We start from the raw sequence: 14,413 nt of genomic DNA, 5'->3' as shown, positions 1-14,413 counted from the left end.
GTGAAGCTGTGCACACAACAATCCTTTGTTTTCTTTTTCTATCAGAAAAGCAAAAACAATGACTTCTTATGAGTTGAGTTAGACAGATGATTGGGAGTAAATTCTTGGTAGTACATGTGTACAAAATCCCCTCTAAGGGAAAGCCTGAAGGGCTGGATTCAATAAAATCTTATCATCTTAATAATACCATGTAGAATATGAATTCAACAAAGTATCAAAATATGTGAAGATGTTATTTTTTTTAATCTTAGTGAGATACCATTTATGTTTTGGTAGCATCGTTTAACATTACAGTATTAAAAACATTTATTTGTAATTCAAAGCAAAACATTATAGATATCAACCTACTTTCTGGATATTTTGTCAGTCACCGTTCTTTTGAATGTACAAACTTCCATGTATATAGATTGTGGCACATAAAAGCATCGTTTTTCTGTTCACCCAAATTTGTTACAATGTCTTTAGTTTCCATGCACACACAGATATATTACAGTTATCAACATCAGGAATCAATATAATGATGGATTATTTGTTGAACCCAAATGATGGATTTACGCTGTTTGGAAAGCAGTTAGGTAGAAAATGGCTCGTTGGTTTTTATTCAGTTAGAGCAAAAGAAAAGAGATGGGTGTCTTATATGGAAGTCCTGATGTCTTGTAAAGAGTCTGATCCTGGTCCTGGATTGGGCAGCATCTCTGTGGAGCTTGGTGAGCGGTTTGACATGGCTACTACATCTTCATCTTTTTGCTTTTCCCTTTCTATGGCCAAGGCTGAAGCCGCATCAGATGGGTCGAGTCTGGTTATCCTGGCAAAAAGGAGAGTTGGGAGAGATTGAACACGTGCATGGAAATACTTCTCTTTAAAAAGTAAAAAAGTAAGGAAATTTTCAGGTAAAAACAGCTGAATGTGAGTGCATTATACTGTATGTCTTTTAGAAGACACATTTTTTTATAAGATATAGATCAGGATTTTTTTTGAAAGATAAAAACAAAAACTTTTTTGAACAAATGTTGGGGTGACAGAAACAACTAATGGAGACAAATTAGTATTTTCTCCCCTTTTTTATGAAGGCTGTTGGACTGCTGTTTAATATCCTGCTGAGAGGAAATGCTAATATTGTCATAGGAAGGGCTGTTGATTTAATGGCTTGCACAGCAGATGGAGACACACAGCTCAAATGAGACACACTGGGAGATAATGGCATCCAGATATAAATAAATAACTTGACATTATAATTGCAGGTGAGGCTGTCCTAGGCAAAATAGTTTCAGAATTGGATGAATGTATTTTGAACACGCACCTCTTAACTACTTAACATCATCAGGTCTAGTGCAATTTCAGGAAGGTTCAGCATGTTTGCAGAAATTCTGCACAAGTCGTATGTAAAAGAAAAATAAAAAGAATAATCAAAGTAAAACAGAAATTGACTGAATGTTGCCAATTAAACCACTTCAACTGGTTTAACAGTAATTACAAAAAATACTGTCTTTTGTAATTTTTCAGTAATAATCCTGATCTTATGCTTCATTTGTATTAGATGAAGCAATGTTTTGAGGTTTAGATACAATAAGTGAGTTGATATTTTCTTACCACTTGGACAGCTACTTTGCATGTATTTACATGTGCCATGCTTACTGCTACAGCCTGCCTATTCTGGAGCAATGAGATTGTAAATTCAGCTGTGCTGCCTGAGGGTTATGCATCAGTCAACGTCGGAGAAGGTTGTTCCAGGTAAACCCACCTTTGACTGCCAAGACTATGCTAAATACAAAATGCAGAGTAATAGCGGAATACAGGAAGCAGCGACTGTGGAAATATTGATACATTTAGCATTCTTTGATCATTAATATTTTACTGGATGGATTGTAATTTATGATGTCTCATAAATAGTTGTCAAAAAGTATAATTTCGAGATTTTCTGTTGCCTTTTTTGCTCTTTTTATAGTTCGATCCATACTGACACTTTAAAAGCCACATCAAATACTCCAATAGATCAGCAGCAATGTCAATAATTATCTTAAATCATTTTGGTTTTTAAACATCAACTGAAGACCCATCGGACTCTAATTGCGATCTCTTTGGTTGAGCAGCACTGCTGCCTCTAACATTTAGGTTAAGACGTAAATGTTTACATTATGCAGTGCCCATTATATTAAAATAAATCATTGTGCAGTGTTAACATTAATACCACAAATTTGTTTTATTGCCTTTTACTGAGTTTCCCTTACTGCAGAGCATTTATGTGCTTTCGCATACATTTTCTACCCTCCACATTGAGCATTTAGAGTAGAAAAATATGAATCTTAATTTTTTTTTCTGGAAAACCTGCTTCTCTTGTCACAGTTCTTACTGTTTCTGTATTACAGCTTAATTTGCATCATACTATCTTGCATCATAGCATGTATAAACAGCTTTTTTTTTCATGCTGAGATCATTCCCTTACCCAAAATAGAACTTGTACGACGCTTTTTAAGGTAACACTTTATTTGACAGGGTGTGCATAAGACTGACATGACACTGTCATAAAAATGACAATAACATCTGTCATGAACATGAAGGAGTCTTTATGAATGTCTATGACCATTGTCATGAAGTGTCATTTGGTAAGTAATGGAACTTTTAATGCAAAGTTGCTCTAAAAGTTGAATTGAAAGTCCATTAAAAGAACCAACTTTACATTAAATTGTCATTATTTACAAAATCATGCAAAGTTGGCACTTTTAATGTACTTTTAAAGCAACTTTTAAAGCAAGTTTCCATTAAAAGTTACATTACTTACCGAATGACGCTTCATGACAACTGTTATAGACATTCATAAAGACTCCTTCATGTTCTTGACAGACGTTATGTCATTTTTATGACAGTGTTATGTCAGTCTTATGCACACCCCGTCAAATAACGTGTTGCCCTTTTGCAGTTTGTTGACACTAATTATAGTAAAGTAATTTTATAATAACTTTACTGTAAATGTTCAGATTATGTCACTTCACAAGAACCTGTTTTGTGATAGCTGCTGTTCAATATTCATTTAAATTCAAGATTGCCATTTTCTTTTACATGTTGCTAACCAAACATTTCACCTTTTCCACTTTCTTTCTTTCAACATCTTTAGTTTGTTACTGATCCAAAACTGCTTCCTTCATTACGCAGCAAAGCTCTTGTTTCGTCTTTTATGTGATGCTCAGAGCAGAATCCTGAGCATGCCAGCCACAAAATTCCCTAGAGGTAATCAGCTGAGAAGCACACAGCTGGTTGTGTCTTGGCGCCACAGGTTCATAGGTCAAAGCGTGATATTTGGTCAGCTGACGGTTTGAAAAGCTGACATTTGGCTGGTTTAGTTGATAATGAATGAATTTATTTTTTTTATAATGCAATGAATCTTAAAAGAATACAAAGCTTGTGAAAAATCCTTCCAAAATCATTTTTTAAACTTCTAAATGACACACGTCCTATACCAATTTGTTTGAGGGACATTTGAAAACAAAAAAAGATGCAATAACCTGATTTCACATACATGCACAATATTAAAGTAGTACTTGTTTTTAGGCACATTTTGATCCATTTTCCGGGGTATATCACTAACCGTGTTCGAGCAAATCTGATTAATCTCTATATAAACTTGTGGCTATAACGTAAAAATACAGTAACAGGTCTCCTGAAAACCTAATAAATTGAATCTGTTTTTCATTCATAGCATTGATCTTGATAAGTTTAATAGCAATCCAAGGATCAACTGAGAAAAAATAATTATCTGTTCACATTAAAGACGCTCTTTTCCAAACATTTTCTGACAAAGTAAAGAAAATCTAAACTGTTCTTTCATTATAAATATATGCACTTTACGTATCTTTTCCACCAGTCCAAACATCTTCATGAGGAAACATACTCTTGAGAGTTTTCGTTGTCTTCTGTCAGAGTGTTGTCACTGCAGTCGCCTCCCATCTCTGTCTCTGGTTCAACACACGCTTCCTCACAAGCCCGCTGCACGGCTGGTATGCTGATCACACAGAAGCACATGAACAATGTCTCTTTATCACTGTCATATTCTCTTCCTGTTGCCCTTTTGCAAATAAACAAGGCATTGCTCTGAAGCATTTGGACAAGTGCTGGAAACCTATAAAACACCCTAATAAAGATAAAAAAGGAATCATTTTGTGAACATAAGAGGAGATACAGAGCCAATACAAAGCACATTCTCCTCATTTCGTCATCCGTCAGTGTTGAAATGTTAACTGCAGCTTGGGCAACATCAGAAGCAATCCTGTACCAGCACTGCTGTGAGTCCCATCTGTGATTATGGGCCTGTTGGTTCTACAGCTAACTATCAGACTGCTAGTTTCAGCTTTAAGAAAATGAGTGCTTAGATGTATTTAGTAGAAGAGTTAATGTAGAATTATAATTTCCACTTATTTATACAAAAAAATAAACAGAAGTGCTTTGCAAAAATTAATGTAAAGTTGTCACATGTACATCCTTAAAGTAATCACAGTCATAGGGGGATTTGCGCTTTTGTTGTTGTTGTTGGATGTACTATCTGGCTGTTACAAATTATTATACTAGGCTTCAAGAAATATTTTGGCTAGAGATTGGGGTTGTTGTGTCAAAAATTTTCTTTGTTTCCAGAAATGTCACTTATTCATGCTGATTTCACTTTACCCTGGTCAGACTTCCATGAGAACTTGAGTAGATCTCAACAACAATCAGGTGAGGCACAGCCTTGCATCCTTAAGCTCCTTGAAAAGCTAATTAACAAAGAATTCACCTTGCATCTAATTGTAAACGTTGAATCATGAAGTGCTTATTAAGAAATTTAGTGTAGAATGCCACCTTGACCAAGCATGAAAACCTTGAGACAAAATCAGACCATCTACCACATCATTCTACAAATTACTTTAATGAAGTCTTTTTTTTTCACATTTAAGTTATTTTGTCAAGTGCAGCTTTAGTAATCAAGCCAGAGGATTCAATGAAATTGATTTTGAATAGGAATCATATTAGATGCACTAAAAAGTAACTGATTTTTAAACACTTGCATATTAAGGCCCTTCAGATTAATAGTGGCCTTTTGGTTCTAAGACACAATCCAGGTAAATTTTTTTTGTTTTGTTTTTGTAAATCATATTATTTAGTAAATTAATTAGATTTTCTTTTGTTTTCAGGTATGGCACTGTTGGGTCAAAATGAGAGATGTGTTTTTACTGTATTTTCATTTGTATTTCAAAGTTTATATAATGTTTTATGTAACCAAAAGCCCAATTAGGGAAAATCACAGCACATTAGTTTGGACTGTAAATTCAGATTTTTTTATATGTGTATAGGGACTGAGGACGCAGCAGACACTGAACACTGGTTCTAACAACATTAACTAATAAAAGAAAAGAAAAGAAAATTGGCACACACAACCCTGCCTTTCATCCTCAGTTCAGTCTATTTGTTCCATGACAAGGCACATTTCACATGCATTTTTTACACGATACCTTTACATCACAAAGGATTAGAAGAAGTTATTTTAAAATTTTACATAAGTGTTTCATGAGAAGGTTTAAGACTTCTCATGTCTTAAACATGTTTAAAACTTCTCATGTGCATTGAACCCAGAAGTCTTTTGGAGTTGTTATCTGAAGTGACAGTCAGAGGTCACTCACTCTGAGGCAATTCCTGTTTCACAATATTGATTTTTTTTCTTTTTCTGGCTTTTATTAAGCTTTTTTGCAGTCCTTAATGCACAGAAACTACACCACTTACCTTTTCTTATTCCGACATTTGAGGACGTAGATAATGATGACGACAGTCTCCAAAACCAAGAAGACTGCAGTAAAAATAGCCCCAGTCTTCCATGCCTCAAGGCCTTGCTCAATCTTATCTAAACAAATATATTACCAACAAAAGACAAGGAAAGAGAAACAGAAGGAGGAACCAAATTAAATAAAGCAATAAACATACCTCATTAAATAAAAAGATAAACTGGAATTCTGAAATGTTTTTTAAAATATTATTTTTTTTTTTCAAAAAATTACCTTGTTTTATGAAAAAGGTCATTTTTTTCACTATTAGCTTATGTAAAGCTAGTCTACTTGGAGGTGATGAAAAAGTATATGTATTAAATAGATGTTTTTTTTATTTTATGATGGGAGCCATATTGTGAATGGGCCTCAAATTTCTTCTTATTTAGTGTAGTATGCTTGCACTTTTTTCACCACATTACCTGTTTTTCCAGGTGTAACTTCCACTGCGTCCCTGATTCCACTTTTTTTCTCTCCTTTTTCCTGATGATATTCAGCAAAAACATTGTTCTCAAACTTATCTAGTGTGGGTTGGATCCCGCCATGGTTGTGTGGCAAAAATCCAGGATTTGAGGTGATTGTCCTGCTCTGATGGTTAGATTTCACCTCAATGAGAGTATTATCTTCAGTTGTACCAGCACCAAATGATGGGTTTGGGGTAGAGGGCTGGTTTTCAGGTCTCTTTTCTGTGAAGTCTTTCTTACTCTCTTCAGATTGTGGACCAGGGATCACCAGTGCTGCTAAACGAGAGATGTGTAATATGACACAAAACATTACGCCAAAAGGCAAACATTTTGCTAATAGGATGGAACTACAGTGTCTTGTAAAAGTGGTCATACCCAAGCTTTTATGTGATGGTGTAAAAGAAGTAGCTCATAATTACAAAGTGGAAGGAAAAATGAAAAATGGATTTCATGTTTACATTATGAATGTACTAGATATCAATGCAAAAAATGCAATACAAATTAAAGTAAACACATTTGGTCAGTTTAAAACATGTCTAAAGATTTTAGATTTCTTGTTGGACTTTGATTCCACTTTTACAAATTTCTTCATGGCAGCTACACATATCTCACCTTGATCCTCTGAATCCTCCAAAGCAATTTGCTCCTCCTCTCCAGCATTGTCACCTCCATCAACCACCAGTGCCACTGATCCTTCCTTGATTATAACCTCACTATATTTTGCCTCTATTGTTACTGTCCTTACATCTTTACCTTCTGCTTCTGCCTTTTCTGTCTTCTCTATCTCCAATAAGCCATTGTCATCAGGTTTTTCTAGTCCATCCATGTTCTCCTCTCTCCTGGCTGCTCTCTCCTCTTTTATCAGTTCTCCAAAGACGGGTTTTATTTGTATTACATGATCATTAGGATGAGGTAATGCTTTCTCTCCATCTGTGTGGTCTGTTTGACTTATCACAAGCAGAGCTGCTTCCTTTCTCCTGCTATTCTCTATCTGTTCTTCATCAGCCACTCCAAGGCCAGCTTTAGATTCTTCCTCTTTTTCCTGCTCTGGCTGTACGCCCACTGCCACCTCCACAGTAGCTGGTGTTTCCTCTCCATCCTGTGTTTCTCTTTCAGTGGCATTCTTTAGAACTATCAACACAACCTGCTCCTTGCTGTCCTTCTTCCCTGCCTCTAAATCCCCTTCTGTCTCCTCTCCATCCACATCCTCTTGAGTTAATATAGTTTCCAATAATGACTCACCAGTAACCTCCAAAGTCACTGCTGCTCTGTCTGTCGTCTCTTCAACAGATCCAGCTACTTTTTCCCCTTCTTCCTTGACAACTTCTTTACCCCCTCCAGCTACATTTATAAATGTATCCACCCTTGCTTCTACCTCACTCTTCTCAAAACCATTATCTCCTATCTCAAGAGTCATATTTGTCCCCTCATGGAATGGTTTCAATGTTTCAGATTCTTCCTCAGCTTCACTCTCTCCCTGAGCATCTTCTTCTACCCCTTCCTTTTCCACAGCTATATCTTTTGCTTGAATAGCTGCTTCCACCTGACCCAGAGCTGCCTCTACCACCCTCTCAAGCAGTTCTTTTAACACTTCTTCTGCTCCACGGCCCTCCACTTGCTCTGAGACTTCTTGCATTGTCTGCTGAACGTCCTTCAAGCTGGAAGTGGACACTAATGGCACAATTTCTGCAATGGGCAGTTCTGGTTCCTGGGGAAAGGTCTGACCATCTTGGTTGGCAGCCTCAGTTGGGAACTGAATGGGGGCAGACATGCCTGAAAATATATAGCCAAGCATTTTATGTATTTTGGATAAGTAAAATCTATAGTTTGTGGTGCTCTGTATTTATGAAGTTATTGATGAAGTTATGATAAACAAATTTATGGATTGGTGGAACTGCAGTTTTACCATTTTTATCTTCTGAGAGATTTCCAGCACTTGTCCAAATCAAACAATTTTTTATCTTAGACAAATGTAACTTGAGAAAATCTAAAATACGCTTTTAAAATTATTTCAGAAATCACTCATTGTTCTGATGCAGCAATGCTGCCTCAGAAAATCACACTACTTCTACCATGTGTCTCACTGTATGAAGTTCCTTGAAAGTGTTGGTTTTATAGCAGACTTAAAGGAACCAATACCTTCCAAAAGGTGACATTTTGTCTCACAAGTCCACAGAATACTTTCGAATACTGTGAGGTAGAACTTTGTGTTCTTTTTGCACAGCAGTGGTTTTGGCCTTAAGATTTTTCATATTAGCTCAGTCTCTTTCTTATTGTTGAAGCTTAAGCCATAACCTAAACTGAGGCAAGGGAGGCCTGCAGTTCTTTAGGTGTTCTCTTTAATTGAGAAAAAAATTTGTATTTCCTCCTTTCAAAAGACATAATCTCACTTATCCTTTCCCTCATTTAGACTACAAATCCCTGTGCAGTCACCACAGATTACAATTACATGGTCATTGTATCAGAGCATGTTTTATATCAGCCTACCTTCAGATGTGCTGGGTTGTGTTAGCAAAACCACCAGGAATCCCTTCAGTATGGAGTACCTCATGTTGTCCAAAAACATACACTACTAAACATCCAAGTCTTTCCAAAGAAAAGTTAACTTCCTCCTGTTGTTGAAAGGAATACCCAAATGTTAGGTGTTAGCCTGTTCACCAGTAGAAACCACACAAAGTATGGGTGGACTACAACATTCACAGGTGACAAAGAGGGAGGGTGAAAAAATAAACATTTCCATGTTAAATATTGCCACGGTGAGTTCTATCGTAGCACCAAGTGTCTCTACATGAAGTAGCACTGAACTGTCAAATGCCTTTGAGACTCCTACAAGGGCCGCAGCGAAGTATCGGCAACATGTCACACACGCAACACACTTATGAGGAGCAATTATAGTAGAGCTGTGAAATGAAGGGTTAAGCAGCTACTGGGGCCTGAGATAGAAGTAGAGAGTGCAAAAGACAAAAAACTGCTATACATCTGGAAACTCAGAAGAAAGGAGGTGACCCACATTAATGGATATGAGTCACATCTGTTTTTAGGTTAATTTCTTACACTAAAATCACATCTGTGTCCAAAGTATTGTCTCTGAAACAGCAATTAGAACTCCTTAGTGATACTGTATAGACTTGTAAATGTGTCGCATTATCTGCAGTACAAAGAAAACTAACATTAAATGTATACCATGTGTTCCTGTGCGAGCTCCTGTTGGTTGTGATAGGCTGTATCATAATGTGAAGCATGTATTGGATAAATTGTGATCTCTGTGAGAAAAGTATGCACTGTCAGAAATGTTGCATAGTTGGGGGCAATGGAAAATCACTTGGTAACAGTTTGTACAGCAGTTACTTTAAACTATTAAAAATGAGACCAATCTGAATGCAAGGGCTATGTGTAGATTTGGCCTTATTTCTTACAATATTAACATTTCCCAACAAAGCTGAAGGTTTTTTTTAAATTATTTTAAACGATTTGAAATAAAATATTGCATTATCTTTGAAATAAATCTCTTACAATTAAACCTCCTTGCTGTTTTGAAATTTTCATGGGCAAAACCACCATCATATTCTATCTATAAATGTCTGACTCACTGGATTCTGTTAAAACAGTTATTGTTGCACTAAATCCCAAAAGTCATCAGCAGCGATAAAGTGAATAGAGCGTTTTGTACTGAACACAATTAGATCTGTTCATTCGGGGAAATCAGACTTAATAGCCTTAGACGGTAGGCTTCTATGAATTGTGTTGTCACAATGGATTAAATGTTGCAGATATGACACTATAATGAAATTTTTTACTTTTTTACTCCAGGTGCAGACATGAGGTGAAATGGAGATATTTTTTTTCTGTTTGCTTCATCAAATCAGTCTACCCTTGGAGTCAACATGTACTATAGCTGCTTTGTAATCTGCTTAATAATTCCACCCTTTGTGAGGGTTATTTATTCTATTGTGTTTCCCCTGAAATCAGCTGATCTTGACCAGAGGCACCATTTATTCTTCTGCCAAAAATGTGCCTTACACAACTATAAACCCAAATCAGATTTATCAACCCACCAGTTTATGATTTTTATTTTTATTTTTCCAGGCATCTCTGCACGCACACTCAATGTTTTGAATTTAGAAAAATATTAAAGACCCATCCTCGGTGTTTGTAGAGGAATATGTCAGTATGAGTCTCTCTGGTCTTTGTGTAGGTTTTTAAGTCACATGGGGTGCCGCTCTGTGATCTCTTCTTCAGTGTGAATCACTTGACAGTACACTGCCAAATCCGTACTCTTGCTCATGAAAAGTCTCTGTTCTCTGTGACAAAACAAAATCATACAAGAACTGAAACTTTGGAGTTTCAGAGGGGCAGCAAATTATATGAGAAATGGAGGAATTTCTTTCCTGAGTTTTTATTTTGTCAAAAAGCTTTTGAAGCTGTCTCTAACTTTTGATCTCTAATCTTTTCGTCTTTTTCTCCTCAGTGCCTGCCGCAGAGTAGCTCAGAAAGGTTAATACAGTCACATGTGCTTCACATTGGGATTTGTACTACGAGGCAATGGAACTTGAGACTCTGCATGTGACTGGGCTGGAGAAAGAGATTAACACAGTTGCATACCTTATATTGACTAATTGCAGATGTGTTGGTTCTATAATTAGTAGTAATTAAAAATGATTACCGAAAAAAGTAAATTAAAACATAATTGAGCAATTATCCTAAGAAAATTACATATTTTCTGAAGAACTGCTGAGACTACGTTGTGCGAAAGGGGAGAGCAGAGCAGGACCTTGTGTTCTGCTGTGAAGCCGTACGCAAGGCTTCACAGCAGCCTTGTGTATTTCACACATACATGCTGGAATTTCCGATGCCTCTTTCCATGAGAAGAAGCTGCTGTGAAATAAACATTAACCTCCACCCTGACCCACTGAGTTTAACTATCAACACCATTGCCTGCTCAGGCCAGCATTTGTAGTGTGGCAGTTCTAGTTTGAGTTGTGCTACTTTTAGGAAGGAGGAACCAGGAGAAGCCTTGCAAAGAGGTGTGTTTGCAGACTTGTCTTGTTGATGTGCTCCACCTACAGGCAGGAAGAGTCAGTACTTGTTTGTCAATGTTTTAGATTTTAAAAAAAAGTAAAAGAATTTTTAAAACCTTTTTTCAGCTGGTATGTGAAATTTATGGAAAGACTCAGTGGTAATCAATTCTGTTTACTCTGATGGTCAGTATTTCAACTTTTGAGACGATAATTGGAGTTTAACGTTTGCTGTTCAAAAATGTAAATGCACTGATGGTTGTGCAATCTCCTTATCATTCATGCTGGATATATCATCAATAAATTATGGCTGAATTGTTAGAATAAATTTTTTAGAGGACATTTGGATTCCAATCCAATTCACGGGAGTGATTTAAGATTGGCTGAACTGGTATTAGGCCCACAGCCTTTGATGAGAATAGACATGGAATATAACAAGTTGTGTGATTGTAGGTACTACTTGTTGCCACATTTTCAGACAAATTATCCTCCAGATCTGCCCAATAATCAGAACAAGGATTCATCAGAGAAATATTACATACCACCTGTTATTTTTCATAAGATGTTTTTCTTGGTAAAAAGTGGTTTCTTTTTGTTATTACAAGTTACAAAATTCCACATACCCTCTATGCAGATGCACTCACTCACACTGGTTGTGCTGGTTGTACTGAGCGTTAGTGATATCACAACTGCTTAGTATGGATGGGCAATATGGCACCAAAATTGTCACTTAAACATGATTTCCCTTGTAAGAAAGCATAGCTATTAAACACTTAGGCCAAAGTGCACTTCTAAACAAATTTTAATCAGAAAACATTGTATCAAAATTATTGTGAAAATCGTCAGCAAACAAGCTGAAACTATATACTGGTATATACACACCCCAGGTACAATATTGATCTTTAGCTAAATCAGTCAAGTTGGTAACAAGCTAAGCATACAAACTAGACTATTCTGAAAGAAGGTAACATTCATCAAAGTGTTCACTCATTTTTGCATCAGCAGCTAAGTGTCTTTATTAGCCCTTCTGAAAAGATGAGTCCAATGGATAATAAAAATATTAATAAAATACCAAAAGTGCAGTAAGCAGTTACATCTGCTTTAAAACGTATCTGTATTTAGTTTTAGTTGAAGGAAAGGGGAAGAAATAAAAACTTATGAGTCTTATTAAGACCACAGAATCAGTCTCACACTCTCTGCTTTGACAAATCAACACATTCTAATCCTTTATTATCCAATATTGTGAGATCACCTCTATTCTGTAATTGGGAGGAGAGTGTCACAGGAGAGAGGTGGAAAGTTTTAGAAAGCCTGAAACCTTTTCAAAACAACCCTCACAAATTGGCAGCCTGTTCTTTCTTATGAAATTGCCCTAGCAGCAATTTTCTGAGGTCATTTTGATGTAAAGCAAAGCTAATTGTTTTTGGAGGTAGGTGTTCTAGCTGGATTCTTTGTATAATGTTTTTCCTAATTCTTCCTGAAGTTGTGGTCAAGTCTCATTGAGCTCATTTTCTCAGGATTCATTTAATCAGCGAACAGAAGAAAGGGTTGTGAACAATGATGCTAAGTTTCTGCGCTGTTTTTCAATTGTAGTCTTCCATGGTTGTGGCAGCGGAGGAAGTGAGTGAAGCCATTCTGTCTGTGTTGGTCACATTTCCAAATATTGAGCAATTAAAGTCGGCGCAAGACGAATGTTTGAAGACATTTTATAGCTGAAAAAGATGTCATTCAGCTCAGCACTTATGTTCATTTAAAATTTAAAGAGTACATACCTCTACCAAGCAATTGTTTCTAAGAAATTGTCCAAACCCTCTGTAGGAAGTAAAGAATAGAGATGCTTTTTTCCAGCCTGCTGTGCAGAGCCTCAGATTGCTAAGAAACTAAAAAACTGCTTAATAAAGATTTGGGGCACAACATTTGGTGCTAAAATCTAAAATGTCACAGCAGCAGGCACCTAAAATCCTAATTAAAAAAATTTGAAAATCACAAAGTACATATTTATTACATATCAAAATTTCAATGAAACTGGAGATGCATGTGACACAAATCTGTCTGTATCTTAAGAACTAACAGGAAAATCATTATTTTTAATTTAACATTAGTAGTTTTTCTTGATTATTGTAATAGTCATGTGCAGCAGCACATGATTAATTTATTTGATCTCTTAGCGTAACACATGAAAATCTCTCAGAATACTGAGATGTAGAAAAGGTGATTGGGGTGCTGCTGAGTTTCTGCTCAGGTTGAACAATCAGATATTAGGGCTTGATTCACTGAAGCGAAAGCAGTTTGAATTATGTCATGGTGTACAGTTGTAGAAGAAATAAAAAGTAACTGTATAAAACGTTAGTATTTATATAGATTTAATCATATTATTGATTTATATTTTCATTGACTTTCTCAGTTTAAAACCATAATTGAGTGATAAACTGAGACCTTAAAAAATATATTGATGCTATTGATTTTTTTACATGATGGTTACGTTTTTGATTTTTGACTTTTAGCCTTCGAAAGCACTGTTATCTAGAATCTGATTAAGGAGGAGAGCAACTCAGGCATCTATAAAGATATTGAGCAGACAGGAGGGAGAAGTAGTAAAGAGGACAAGAGGAAAAGGGAAAAGGAGAAATGTTTGAAAATGTTCTACTAGTTACAGAGGGCCTTAGGTAGGGGCCCATCTAAGATGATTCTGTCCCAGGTCTGTAAAGTTGTAGAAGACGGTCACCCAGGAATCTGGATTTTATCAAGAGTCAATCTGTATCTTTTAACGCATTTTTTGTGCCTCTTTATTTTGAGCTTCCCTATATTTTTGTTCAGTAGCATTAGATTTGCCTGAAAGGATTTCAAGTGTATACATTTTATCTGTCTTCTGCATATGTGTCAGATCTTTTGTTGTTTACTTTACTTGGTGCGAGGAGGAAGCCCCCCATCAGCACAAGACGGAGACACGTTGCAGTCACAGAAGAATTTTCCCTCTGAAATTCATTACTTTGAAAGGCATGCTGCGAAAAGAAAACAAATATTTCTGTGCTTCAGAACTAATATGGGGATTTCTATTTTGTGGCTGCTTGATGTTTTGCTACAAGGGGTTGCTCTACCTTAAACTTGGTAAAAAAAAAAAAAAAAAAGTTTAGATCATTGGCGTTTGTAG

The 14,413-nt window shown here is 36.2% G+C and overlaps 1 protein-coding gene across 1 annotated transcript; it reads right to left on the bottom strand.

Annotated features, from left to right (window-relative positions):
• Positions 1-349: 349 nt before the first annotated feature.
• LOC111608667 lies at positions 350-8,018 on the bottom strand. Its single transcript, XM_023334285.1, has 5 exons — positions 6,860-8,018; positions 6,206-6,523; positions 5,746-5,863; positions 3,887-3,997; positions 350-805 (listed from the first exon to the last, which is right to left on the bottom strand). The coding sequence occupies exons 1-5, from the start codon at positions 8,016-8,018 to the stop codon at positions 634-636; spliced, it is 1,878 nt and encodes a 625-aa protein (XP_023190053.1). The 3' UTR covers positions 350-633.
• Between the last annotated feature and the right edge of the window lie 6,395 nt (positions 8,019-14,413).

Source organism: Xiphophorus maculatus, chromosome 5, assembly GCF_002775205.1.
Source record: "Xiphophorus maculatus strain JP 163 A chromosome 5, X_maculatus-5.0-male, whole genome shotgun sequence".
Lineage (NCBI taxonomy): Eukaryota > Metazoa > Chordata > Actinopteri > Cyprinodontiformes > Poeciliidae > Xiphophorus > Xiphophorus maculatus.
Note: the sequence above shows the minus strand (reverse complement) of the source record. Positions and strands in the feature narration are given on the sequence as shown.